The 13,556-nt window shown below is 41.9% G+C and overlaps 3 protein-coding genes across 3 annotated transcripts; 1 reads left to right on the forward strand and 2 right to left on the reverse strand.

Moving 5' to 3' along the window:
• The first annotated feature begins 1,008 nt into the window (after nt 1–1,008).
• On the forward strand, nt 1,009–4,232 carry xpa (xeroderma pigmentosum, complementation group A). Its single transcript, XM_040144875.1, has 5 exons — nt 1,009–1,418; nt 1,537–1,642; nt 2,566–2,731; nt 3,421–3,538; nt 3,629–4,232. Exons 1-5 carry the CDS (start codon nt 1,136–1,138, stop codon nt 3,781–3,783), a joined length of 828 nt encoding a protein of 275 aa, XP_040000809.1. The 5' UTR covers nt 1,009–1,135; the 3' UTR covers nt 3,784–4,232.
• Nucleotides 4,233–6,342: 2,110 nt separating this feature from the next.
• LOC120800727 (NAD(P)(+)--arginine ADP-ribosyltransferase 1-like) lies at nt 6,343–7,932 on the reverse strand. Its single transcript, XM_040147022.1, has 3 exons — nt 7,893–7,932; nt 7,503–7,586; nt 6,343–7,200 (listed from the first exon to the last, which is right to left on the reverse strand). The coding sequence occupies exons 2-3, from the start codon at nt 7,572–7,574 to the stop codon at nt 6,343–6,345; spliced, it is 930 nt and encodes a 309-aa protein (XP_040002956.1). The 5' UTR covers nt 7,575–7,586; nt 7,893–7,932.
• A 1,115-nt stretch (nt 7,933–9,047) lies between these two features.
• Nucleotides 9,048–13,383, reverse strand: kpna7 (karyopherin alpha 7 (importin alpha 8)). The gene is made up of 12 exons (XM_040147243.1): nt 13,248–13,383; nt 13,029–13,172; nt 12,870–12,955; nt 12,484–12,652; nt 12,201–12,300; nt 11,769–11,851; nt 11,423–11,509; nt 11,147–11,323; nt 10,791–11,024; nt 9,734–9,916; nt 9,460–9,606; nt 9,048–9,194 (listed from the first exon to the last, which is right to left on the reverse strand). The coding sequence occupies exons 1-12, from the start codon at nt 13,311–13,313 to the stop codon at nt 9,108–9,110; spliced, it is 1,563 nt and encodes a 520-aa protein (XP_040003177.1). The 5' UTR covers nt 13,314–13,383; the 3' UTR covers nt 9,048–9,107.
• Between the last annotated feature and the right edge of the window lie 173 nt (nt 13,384–13,556).

A 13,556-nucleotide genomic window follows, 5' to 3' on the forward strand; every position in this document is an offset into this window, starting at 1 on the left:
CAACCGCTTCAATAATCAGTTCACGTTGCCTCTCGAGCTTCCTCAGAATAGCGATGAGATTTGCAGTGTCATCTACCAGGATGTGATCTCCTTCATTTTGACACAAGCCTCTTACAGCAGCATTGCGGGGCTCACTGCCATGATGCAACAGGAATTCAGTGGACACCTGAGGAAGGACGTCCTCACCTGTCTGCTTTCTCTCTGCATTTCTGTTCACTGCCAAATGAGGACACCCACTCATCACGCTGTAAATGTCTGCCAACCAACAAGCTAGAGACACTGCCACACAAACCTGTCGATCATTTCAAGTGCTTGTGCCAGTCAGTCGTTTTCTCATATGAAAATGTAACAGGCTACGGAGCAGTCTTCTACTATCTAGTATTACACAAATGGAAGAGGGAGAACTGAGAGCCTGGAGGCGTGATGACCCTAACTCCAGCCTCAACCCTAACCACCGAGCCAGCGCGCGGGGACACGGAGAGCGCCACCATACAGGAGTACGTTTTCAGGAATGGGGGCAAAAGGAAGAGACGTATTAGGTGAGTTGGGATAGATGTGTGGGGATAATCGGTGCATCCATCACTGCTTCCTATTGAAACTCATGAGAGAGGACTTGGTAACGGCTTTCCCGTGTCACGTTAAAGTAGCTGGCCCCCCTTCCTATGAGTATATATCAATGGACCTTCGGATCCAGAGCCACAGACAGGCAGAGCAGCATTTTCACTGTCCCGACTGAAAAGCTGTGGCGATGGTGAATACAAATATTCTACTGAGATACTCATTTTTCATTGGAATAACTCAGACAATTAGCCTCAGCTTAACCGTAGAAGCATTTTGCCCCCCCTCACCTACACTGAAATTCTTTGATGTTACTGACCAGAGCACACTCGTGTTGCACTAGTGGGGTAGGTTTGAATCTCTGATCTTTCGCTTTCCGAAGCAGCTAGGGGGCAGTAATGCGCCTGAAAGTTCAAAATAAAAGAAAGAGGAAAAAGAAGCAGCCGGAAGTCTGCGGCTGTCACTTTTGTAACAGCGGCTCGACGCTGCGCTGCGCTTTGTATGGAAGATAATAACGACCGGCTTGCAGAGTGGGGTCATTCATTTCCATGCGGCGATCGCTGTTTGAGGGAGCAACATGGATCCCGCAGAGTCAGGCGGCTTGAACGCTGCCGGTCCCGACCCAGGAGCGAGTCCTAAACCCGAGCTTTCTGCAGCGATGCGGGCTAAAATCGAGAGGAACCGACAGCGCGCGTTGATGCTCCGGCAAGCCCGACTAGCGAGCCGCCCTTTGTCCGCGCTGGAGGGCGCAACCTCGGCCAAAGTGTCCAAGACCATCGACTCCGGCGCCGGCTTCTTCATCGAGGAGGAGGAGGGCGGAGAGGAAGAGCAGAAGGCCAGGAAGGTGGTGCATCAGCCAGGTGTGTGTTTGGTGACTGGTGTGTGTGCGCGCATGCATACGGTATTTACCAGTGCGTTGAGTAACCTTACTGTGTGTGTGTGTGTGTGTGTGTGTTTGTTTGTTTGTGTTGTCTCCAGCTCCAGTGATTGAGCCGGACTACCTGGTGTGCGACGACTGTCAAAAACCCTTCATGGACTCCTACCTCAGCAACAGCTTTGACCTGTCTGTGTGTGACAAGTGCAGGTACGTGCACACACACATCACTGCAGGTGTTTGTTTGACAGTTAATATAGTAGGTTTTCATGTAACATGTCCACAGTAGTCGTTAGTTTTTCATTTTTCTGCTGCAGTTTTTAGTTTTAGTTTTCAGCTCATGTTTTTCAGAACTCTATTTTCTAATTTTCGTTGCCACTGTGATATATATTTATTCATGTTTCCTTTTCCCCTTTATGTATTGGTGAGATGCCTTCACAAGTGCTAATTTTTATGTCACCAGCACAATCCGGATTTTGTTTCTGGTGCAGCTAGAACTTACTTTAGACGAAGAGTCAAACTCTTTTATATGCTGTGATACTTTCATTGAGGAAAAGTTGGATAGTAAGGCAGACGAATTCATAAGCTCACCAGAATATCTGGAATATCTGAATAAAACTGGCATAAAGTAGTAGTTTCTGAAACTGTATTATATCATGATTGCTATGATGGACTCTGCCCAGAATTCTTGTGTATGATGGTACAAAATGCAGCACCAACGTACAGTATTTTGGATACTGTATGCTATTATTACATGGTCCCATGCATTTAACTTTGTATTTTGAAGTCTGAAGTCTGATGGTGCAGCACCACCGTTCGAAGAAAGTCCCGTTATGTAGAAGGCCATGTCCTCCCTGGATTAACACAATTAATATGATCCCTCCAAAATATTTGGTTTCCATCACAGATTTGAAGACATATCAAACATGTAAACCTCTGGTCATTTAGGCTTAAATTTGACTTCATGTAGGGTTAAAAACTCTGAAACCTGCAGATATCCGGGCTCATAGTGGCATTTTCTGTATTCCTGTCCTTTCTCCTTGAATCTTTCCAGTTTTTTTTTTTTTTTTTTTTTTTTATAATTGCATGACAGAAATCCATCAGATAGACTAACAGTTCATCTTTCTCTTCAGGGACAACGAGGAGAAGCACAAGCTGATCTCCAGAACTGAGGCCAAGCAGCACTACCTGCTGAAGGACTGTGACATTGACAAGCGAGAGCCTCCGCTCAGGTTTATACTGAAGAAAAACCCTCACAACCCACGCTGGGGAGATATGAAGCTCTACCTCAAACTACAGGTGCTGTGCTGTGCTGTGCTGTGTGTGTGTGTGGTGGTTGGGGTCCTATGACTGAATCCTGAAGAATCCAGGTGTTCATTATGATCTTAAATGTGATGTAGTATATTACATCTGCTCTAAATGAATACATGCTAATTTATATCGACTATTTTAAATCCTAAATTACATAATTGTTATACATGTTCTGTAAATGAATACGTAACTGCAACCATGGCATTTCAAAACTACTGACTGATGCAGTTTGGGACAAATATTTTCCTCCCAAGAGTTTGTAATTTGAAGTTACTTTCTCTTTCATTTGTGTCTTCTGTGTTCTTGTCCGTTTTTGCCCTTCCCGTCTTACTAGTTGATGGCCACGTGTGTTACTGGCTGCTAAGACAACATGTAGCCGAAAGCAATCTACAGTCTAATTAGCTAGATTCTGAAAATCGCATGCCAAGAACCATTTCAATGAAGACTGAAAAAGAGAGCAAGCTTTAAATTTGTCCCTTCAGGGTCAGTAGATGAGTGGGAATTGCACAAAATATTTAATATTTAAAACGCATGGAAAATTTAAGACCAATATATAAATAGCAAGAGGTTAACAAACCAAATGATAATCATCTGGAATGATTAGCTGAATAATCTAGCCCCAGCTAGGCCTTAATGAGTCTATCTGATGTATGTATTTATGTACGTGTACACCCCAGGTGGAGAAGAGATGTATGGAGGTGTGGGGTTCAGAGGAGGCTCTGGAGGAGGCCAGGGAGATGAGGGAAGAGAACAGGGAGGTGCAGAAACAAAAACGCTTCAACAAGAAGGTCAAAGGTTAGTTTCCGGTTTGAGACAAAACTCTCAAATGCCAAGTCAGTTACACTGTGCGTTGTTTAAACTTCAACGTGTGTGTGTGTGTGGCAGAGCTGCGCAGGGCGGTGAGGAGCAGCATGTGGACCAAAGACACCAGCATTCACCAACATCAGTACGGACCGGAGGAGGTGGTGGACCCAGAGGAGGACCTTTACAAGAAAACCTGCACCACCTGCGGACATGAACTCACCTACGAGAAAATGTAGACACACACACACACACACACACACACACGCTCTGACTCTCACAGTCTACAAAAAGAAGATGTTTGGTGCTTCTGTGGGGAACCATGCCTCTCACAGACCTCTCCCTCCATTTCTTTCTTCTCACAATCACTCTCCTGTGTGACACAGAGAGACTTTTTTAGGTCAGTAGTAATTTCTATTTTAAACAGCGATTACTCACATCATCGTAAACGCTGAGATAGCAGTAACTTTGCAGATTGCTTTTCTAGTCCACTGCCTGTTGTTACAGTTCCTGTTAGGAATCCCCTTTCACATTGGGCAAATCAAGGAAGGCACGATATTGAAAAGTGAAAATTCTGTCTTGTGTAAAACAGTGAATTGTGGGGCCCACTTTATCTTTGTGACTGAAAAAGATATCAGCATTAAGAATAAAACCCTGCTTCCTTGTAGAGACATGTAAATTTCGAGAAGGTGGTTTGTTTTAAGTGTTTTTTTCTTTTTTTCTTTTTCATGTTTCTGGGCACAAGTATGTGGCTGTATCACAAATTTTGGCCATAGGTACTGGTGTTGTGTTCGCCATCATCATGTCAAATCTGAATGTTAAACTTAACTCCTTATCACCATTTGTGGCCTTATTAGCCTTGACTGCATTAGGTTATAAGGCATATCATTGTGGCTTGATAGGCCATTGTTATTAGGGACCTCCGTCTAACTAAATTTTCTCTCACCATGCACTCCATAACATGAACGTTCAAATTATAATCAAAGACATTCAGCTATAATCCATCATTGGACAAAGATGTAGTGGTGCATAGACCTTAGGCTGGTCTGAAGATGCTGGGAAAAGGTTCAGACATATGATATCAGACTATTTAAGATGGTTTCTGGGAACAAATGTTTGATGTTATTTGGTATTAGCTGTGAAGACACAGGTTGTCATTTTCCAGATATTCACTTGGTGATCATAAAAGAATGGTGCTGTCGGTTTGTGAAAGAGTTTTTTCTTTTTTTTTTTAGGTGTTTTGTTGCACACTCTTTGTACTTCTTTGTCCCAGAAGCAGTTGTGTTTACCCATTGGTTGTTGCTCTCTCAAAAGGAATTGGTGCAAAGAGTTTCTAATGTGGTGTTGACAACTTAGCGCCTTTGTCGCTACATTTTTCAAACCATTGTGGCAATGTTTCTTCAGAAAAGCACCTAGTGACTTTTTTGGATAAACCTTAGCTTCTTTCCATAGAAGAGAGTAGTCAGTATTTCCCTGCGAGCGCAAGGTCGGGCTTCCCCTCTACAGCCACATCTCTCTCCGTCTCATTCAATTGGAAGTACTCCTGCTTACACAGAGGCAAATGGGCTTTTAACTTTCTCTCTGAGTGATTATTTTACAGATAAATATAGATGAAATCACAGCACAGCAGTTGTATTTAACCTACGTGTCTGGTGATTCTGTCCGATGACGTTGCGGCTATAAAAATCAGGATTTAAGCAGTTGCAGAGCAGCAGCTTGGAAATGGCTTGGAAGTGACTGCTGGTTAACATGTAGTCTTAATGGGCCACGTTTCAGTCACTATTTCATCCATGTTCTGCTGTTTGACAACAGAGAAAAACGTAAATAACAGCTTTATTGGGAATTCAGCTGAATGCAAATATGACCCAATGACTTAGTGATTATGCTGATTAGCATATTACGTCAGGCTTTAGCTAATTTCCATTGAGAGTAGTTTAAAGCGGTTCCTCAGGTTTTTAACTACATTGTCAATTTCGCACATGGACCATATGCGGTCCAGCCATGTACTAGGTTTTGACCTCGTCTTGTTCATAACTTATTGTAAATAAAAATATTCTTATTGTCTTGGCAAGGTTTGCAATTGTATTTTTTTGTACACATTGCAGATTTAATAAATCAGTAAAAAATTTCAACTTGAAGCTATTTCTGTTTTATTTACAATCTTATTTGTGGAATGGAACTGTAAGTTGAAAGGGTTTAGGAGAAATTCTATTTTCAAGAACAAACTTTGTTCCTTTTTTTTATGTAACAGTGCTAAGAAGGGGCATTGAAAGGTGAGCAGCTTGAACTTTGGTTTTAATTAAATTTGCCTACAGTGTAAAAAAAAAAATCTAGGCTTGGTTTTTTGCTTGTTTACTTCTCAAATTTGGAAACCAATTTTCTCACAATCCTTGCGCCCCTCGGTATTTTCAACTTTGGTAAAAGGCATAAGAGCAAATAAGCCAAGATGTATGAATTAAAATTATGCAGTGTAACAGTTTGAGAATGAACTTTCTATCTCCATTTTTATGATAACATGGATGAGAAGTGTTTAAAGTTCTCAACTACAATTCAATGACAGATCATGTGATATCAAAAATGGAAGAAGACCTACAAAATAGACCTTGTGAGGAGTTTGTTTAGTCATCTCAGTTTCCATGTCAAGAATGAACTTTCAATCTCAAAGCAATTGTATTCATAAATTCATGACAGTGAAGCATAATAAAAATGTTAACTGGTGGAGGCTGTCGTTCATGGTGACAGTCATGATGCTGAAGTATCAAAATGATATAGTATCAAAATTGAAGGCCTAGCACTTTCTAAAGGGCCAGAGCCTGGCAGTTGAGGCTGCTGTAAACACCTGCAGTCTCAAGCTTGTAGAAAACATCACAGTGTAAATCATTCTCTCCTGTCGTGTCCACAGAGACAATACGGAACATCTCATATGGAGGAATCAGTACTTCATCCTCATCTGAGTCAAACTCTGAATAGGACTTGAGGTAGGCACCGAAACATGTCTGTATCTCAAAGCAGGTCCTTTGTCCAAAGTGACGCAGGTCCTTGTTGAGGGAGCTGGAGGCAAAAGAGCCAAAGCGGATGGTTTGTCCAGCTTCCCCACTGAAGAGCAGTTTGCTCCTACGGTAGGTGGTGTAGCAGCTCCTTTGGTTGAGTTTCAGGAGCTGGATGGCATCAGACAGCAGGAAGTGGATAGCATGGAATTCAAACGAGGTCTTGTAGGAAGCCTTTCCCTTCCGGACTGCTCGGTTCAAGTCGTTATAGGTCGCCGCTGTGTAGGCACACAGAGCCAGGAGGTGATTCCAGGACAGAGGGTCATAGATGTCCTTGTTCTTCATGACTTTAAAGGCACAAAGTTTTGTGTATTTGGTGTGCAGACCTTCTCGAGTGCTCCTTGGCAGATAGTGACGTTTCACCTTGATGAGCATCTTCTGGGAGCAGCCATAATACATGTCATCAACAGAGTCCAGAGACAGGCTCAGAGGGATACCGATGATCCTGGACAGATCTGAGGAGACCTGCACTGAGGCTTCAGAGGCCTCCAGTGAGGCATTTGTGACAGCATGGATGGAGATATTCTGAACCTTTACAGAATCAGAGGCTAAAGATGGGTCCATTGTCACCTTTGTAGCCTCCTGTGGAGGTGATGTCTCATCGTCCACCTGTAGAAAAACATTTACCTTATACAGTTGGGGGACAGTCCTCAACAAGTGAAATTTAATTTTCTAATACATTCAGCAATTACAAAGCTGGCCACATTTGTTCAAATTTTTAATTAAAGGTGGGAATTCATACCAAATGTGTACTACAGTAAATGTTCATATAAAAATGCAGCTGTTTTATCTATTTAAATCAGGATGTAGGGAGGCAGCAACACATTAATTTAAAATAGTTTTTACAAGCTACGGGAATATATTAACATCAGTGGCCAGTGTTGCATATGTTACTCTATTTGTAATCTTACCAATTTTGCATCCAGAGGCCTTATCCTCATACAGAAGCAGCAGAGAACAATAAACATGTTTTCCTTCAACATGATTGGCAATGCCTAAAAGAAAAAAAAGTTAGTGCATACAGTCAATTGTGGTTCATTCTATTTACAGTATACAGATCAGAGCCTTCTTTAATTAAGATCCTCCTTTAACACTAATGCGTTAATCAGTATAAATCATTTTTTTTCATAGTAAAATCTGATTTAAAAAAACAACTTATCACTACCTATACAGTAGCTCTAAAAATATACCACTAGTTTCGCTTATTGTATAATCAACTCAAAGAAAAATTTATGATGCACTTAAAGAAAAATGTTATCTACTTAAGAATGTAAACAGATGAAAATCATATTTGATCTTACCAGATAACGGTGCAGCACGTGCTGTAAGTGTCAGAGCCAGTGAGGTGTTTGGTCTGGATGATGCCAGTTGTCTTCTCTTATATCAGAGCTGATATGGGTCTGTATTGGGGGGGGGGGTGGAGTCAGGGCGTAAAAACCTCCAGCCTGTCAATCAAAACCTCCACTCATAACTAAGGATTTTCCCCAGATTTTTTTTGGTAGCCAGCAAAAGTTTTTTTCTGTCGATTTTGTTAGCTCCATAAGATGGAAGTTGCAGGGTTAAAGTAGTGAGTAAGCATAAATTAAGTCCTTCCTTTTATGTGGGAAAGTGAAATTGCAGTAATACAAGGAAGGACACAAACGGCAACCTAATTTAAGAATTTGCTGAGAATTACCACTCTGGTGAAATGTGTGTCTAACCAAGTGAGTGTCCCTTTAAATGCTTCCCTAGCTGTCCTATTTTTTTAAATCTTAAATCATAGCACAGGAAATAGCTAAATTCAATTTATTACTTAAAAAATTGAAAATTAATGTTGATTCAGTGGTGTTGTCATTTTGGAGGATATAGTTAGTGGTGCTGTTTAACTGTATTGCATTACACTGTTATTTAGCCTACCTTCATTTATATAAATGGACTAAATAGAAACACTTGTCAGTATAATGGAGTACAGTTCAACAGAACTGTAAACTACATCCTCCAAAAAACAGTGGAATTAGTACCTCTAAGACTGTTAACTGAATTTATGAAAGTAGGATTTATTGTTTGACTTTTGTATTGACAAACTGGCAACTAAGTGTGTTACAATGTTGGATTTTATAGGGACAAGTCAGTGTTTCAGTGAAACTGCAGCATCCAGATTTTTGATGCCAGAAATACCAAGGGGGGGGGGGCCCCTACAAAGTCTAATACCAAGTACTGTTCATGATACTCATTTCCCTGAGTATGGCTAGTAAACTCCCAGAACATGTTTTACCATTTCCAACCAACCCCTCCCTTACAGACTATTGAGACTAGTGAACAGCAGCTGCAGGGACTGTGGCTCTATTGAATTTAATTTACCTACAGCTGCTTCAGCCCTGACGAGACATGCACCACCCATACTGTCTAAAATTTTAAGTGCTAGTCTTGTACCCAGTACTGTTAGTTTTGTTTACTAATTTGAGACTCATTTCTAGTAATATACTGCAAGTCATTTATTTACTTTCAACATGAATTAAAACATAGTTAATTTCAGTTTAAAATTCAAAGGTTCTCTGAACATCAGAACACTGAAATACATATGCATCATCGGTAGCTTCAGTCTTGACTCCCTCGACGTCACCCTAGAAGGACAAGGGGGGGGACAAAAACACGACATTATGAAATTGCAAATAGACATTACTTCTAAAACCTTTTTGCCAAGAGTGCTACTTCACCTTCAGATAAGCTTAATCTAATTTTTTCAAAAGAGTTTTATAAAAATTTAACGATCTTTTAAAAACGGCATGAAGAAAAACCCTCAAATGATTGTATGCATCAACATTATTGCCAAGTGTTAAATGCCCTCTGAACTGCTAGATGTTATTTGCCATGTATTCAGCCACTTACGTCACCAAAGTACTTCTCTATGAGGTTATGTGCAGCCTGGTACACCATGTCGTTGTCATGGCTCTGCAGCATCTCAATGCGATCCAGCCCTCCCAGCTCTTCAACCAATAGACTTAGTTTCTCCGTCTCACCGAGCTTCTCTGCTGCCTGAGGAGTCATATACAGTAACTTAAACTATTTGATATCTCGTCATGTCAGTGTTCTGGTTGGAGCAAATTGCATCTAATTAGTATAAAAATTGCTACAAACAATTAATCTGTGGCCCTCTACTCACCATGAACATGTTGTTAATGGCATCCAGTATGACCAGAATGAGTTTAGCATCTTTGACCTGAAGCAGGTTTATTATTGCCTCCAGGGCTCCACTCTGCACTAGATGGACCACCTGCTCCACAGTGCCCCCACTGGTGAAGTTGGTCACTGCCCACACTGCCTCCCTTTGAGTTTTGAAGTCTCCCTGGGAAAAGATTGATCATAGCATTGTACAGCTGCTCACTTGAATTTGTGGCTCTCCAGTGATAACTATCACTCCCAATTTGGAGATTAGATTCCAGTAAAACTGGAGTATTAATTGTTCCTAATGGGTTGAGGAAGTAAACATTTAAAATGCCCAATGATTTGAAAAAGCCAAATCTGAAATGGGGCCATTTTTCTTGGTTGTTGAAGATACAATTGTCACAGGAGGAGGAGTGACAATTTGTAAGATGGTGTCACCATGCAAACCAGAATGATACACCCACATGGTCTTCATGTTGTAACCCTCAAGTGAGAAGTTGTTGCCAATACTATTATATTCTTTCATTCTAGCCTCCAGACAGCCATTTCCAGTCACCTAACTTGAATTTGTATCTTATTAGGGAATATTTAAATCCATTTAGTCAGTTTTGTTGTGTAAGAAAGCAGTTTCAGATGGTAATTTTGAATGCTGCTGAGGGGCCTTATATTTCTAATTGCTGTATGTTGTCAGAAACAAGTCTGGGGATTCAGAATTCTTATCAAAATCTTCAGTAGCTTTAAAAAAAAAAAAAAAAAAAATTGAGTCAGGGAGTCCTTGAATACACCAACAGTTTTGAAAAACTCACTGATGGCATCTGCATTACAAGAACACAAAAATTAAGACATTTAAAAAGACTTAAGGGGGGGTGATCACTGAAAACAGAAGCAGCTAAGTGAGTTCAGCTATCATTAAATTTTAGCATTTACACTTGTGCGTTTCCTACTGTTTGCGTCTCATACAAAGTGTCCTTCGTGAACGAGTCCTACACCCATTTGTTATACAGGTAACTCAAATTCAAAACTAACCACCTGTATACTGTTCATGATCTACTCACATTTCTAAGCTGTTCTACCAGAGGCGGGAGCAGTCCACAGGTGATGAGCTGCTGGATTTGCTTACAGGGTCCTGCAGCGATATTAGACAACGCCCATGCGGCCTCCTTCTGCACACTGGCCTTTTGGTGCCTCATCAGTTGAGGTAGGACATTCAGAACGCCAGCATCAATCGCCATCTGGGTCTGCACGTCGGAGCCACTCACTATGTTGCCAATGGAGCGGAGAGCCGGGGTCTGGAGGTCAGGCAGACAGGTCAGAGAATTAACTAGGATTACCTCACTAGTACAGTTTGTTACCAGGGTAGTGGATAGTTGGTGTTTGAGAACACTTGGGAAATTTGAATGAGTCATACTACCATAACACTGATCTCCTCATGGCTCATGAGCTCCACCAGCCGAGGGACGATGCCGGTTTTTACTACAACATCAATGCGGTCATTGTCGCCATCTGAGAGGTAGGAGATTGCCCAGCATGCATCAGACAAGATGTCCTTATCACTGAGATGGAGCAGCTGGATCAGAGAAGGAAGCACCTGAAGGAAAACTACAGCACATTAGCCATCTTACTGACATTTTGGGCACCTTTCTGGACAGTAAATCAGTGAGAACCAAGCTGGGGGTCACTCACTTACCTGCAGGACTGCAGACAAGGGTGGAAACGGGTTCTTATTTCGGCAAAGGTTGGACAATGTCCATGTTAGGTTACGCAGGTAGCCAACCTGGAGTGATAAGAATCAGGGTTTTAAAAATTTTAAACTTTAAAAAATTGGGAGTTTGAAAACATTAGAGTGCTATGCTAAATTATCAGGCATAAATGTGGTCTGTTGATAAACCTAGATGTATCAAAAATGTAGTTTTAAGACTTCAGGGTTTTGTAAAGCAGTGTGAACCTCAAGGAGTTGTCATACTCAAGTGAAATGGAAAAGTTAGAGCCCTTGGGTGCTTAGTTGGAGCTTGTCTTGTTACGTTTTGACTTACCGGTGTGTCTGGAGAGATACGGGCAAGCAAGGCTGGAACTACATTGCAATCAATCAGGACATCTCGATAAGCCGAACCGTCACCTGTCAGATACATTTCATGACATTAGTACATCAAGCCACAGTGAGATTCTTTCTGCTCCACTACTGTCTTTATTGGACAGATTTATATTTTTCCAGCACTGGGCTCTTTTTTTTTTTTTTTTTTTTTTAAATAAACAACTACATTAACATCTGAAAAGACATGAGCCCAAGTCACCTCAGCTTAGTTATTGGTCCATAAGGTGGGCAACCATTTAAGTTTTGTACTTTTGTAAACCATTACTATTTTTTCTATTGAACATCCTCAGTTGTATTAATGCAAAGTCTATTGGATGATGGCTATATTAAAAGAAAAAAAAAAAAAGGAAAAAAAAACAACTTGGCATTTTACCTGCAATGTTTCCAAGAGCCCAGACAGCCTGTTCACTGATGTGCAACATTGGTGAGGCCAGCAAGGAGATGAAAGCTGGTACAGCCCCATGTTCCACCACCTGAGGACAGAAATACAGATTTTATTTAGGTTCACTCTGAGAGCAAGTCACAAATCTGAAGACTTGATAAGTCATTCATGACCACGAAAACCCAAGTTACTGTGACACTTGTTATGTCAGTTACATTAAACATCATGCTAGCCATAGTTGTGCGTCACAGAAGTTTCAATACAGTGTTGACACCTGTTGTGTATGCCAAGATGTTCCAGAGGCGATGTTCGTCAGAGCCCAAGCTGCTTCAAACTGCAGAGTTGGCTCACTGTCCATAGACAGGAAGGACACAAAGCGGGACAGCAGACCAGCATCGATGATCTCCTTCAGAGGAGGGTTACGCTCTTGAGAAAGCAGCTTCCTGGTGGAAGGGTGGAGGAAACTAAGTCAGATAATGTACATTTCACTCTAGTTTTCCCCTACTTCTACTGATTTCAAGGGATGGAACACAGGAAATTTCCCAGAAGCCCCACGTGACATTGTTTTCCAACCAACAGTCCAAAATCTTTTTTTGGGGAGGGGGTTCACATTTGATGAAGAAGTACAGACATATTAAAACAACCTCCCTGGTGGCTCACCTGGCCGCCTGGCAGCCTCGGGTTTGGGACTCCTTGCAGTCCGAGTTCACGCCTTTAATTATCTCCTCAATGGATAAAAAGTTGACCTAAAAAAGACAGGTCCCCTGTTAGAGCCAACACTGGTCTGAATTAAACCGTGAAGGGTTTCTGTGAACTAACCATCTCGTTGGAGATGTAGTCGGGAGAAAGGGCCTCTTCGTCCGGAAGAGACGACAGCGTTATATTTCTCCTCTTCAGGAAACTCTCATTCTTCTGGGCTTTGCGCAGCTCCACGCACTCCGAGATCCTCTTCTCGCGCAGTTTCTGCAAGTGGACGGCATGTGGTGTCGATGAGAGCCATTCATACCTCGAGACCTTGAAAATGAAACGTCAACTTACAGCTGGATCCTTCCCCTTGTTTTTGAACTTGGAGATCCGCTCGTCGGTCACGTTCTTGGTGGGCATGGCGGGCACGGCGGGGCGTCTCGACTCACTCGGGTGAAAGCCCCACGAGCGCGTGGTTTTAAGTAGCAGAGCCGCCCCGGGTGGCTCCGATTAGCTGTGATTGATGCAAAAAACCCCATTGGTCCACTCACCTGCAGCTGTGCGGGTCTCGATCCAAACCTTCCGAGTTCCCACAGGCGCCGGTTGGGTTTTGTCAAGGGTCTGCCTTAAGTCACGACTCCAGCATCATACATGATATAACGA

This window comes from Xiphias gladius, chromosome 15 (assembly GCF_016859285.1).
Source record: "Xiphias gladius isolate SHS-SW01 ecotype Sanya breed wild chromosome 15, ASM1685928v1, whole genome shotgun sequence".
NCBI classification, from domain to species: domain Eukaryota; kingdom Metazoa; phylum Chordata; class Actinopteri; order Istiophoriformes; family Xiphiidae; genus Xiphias; species Xiphias gladius.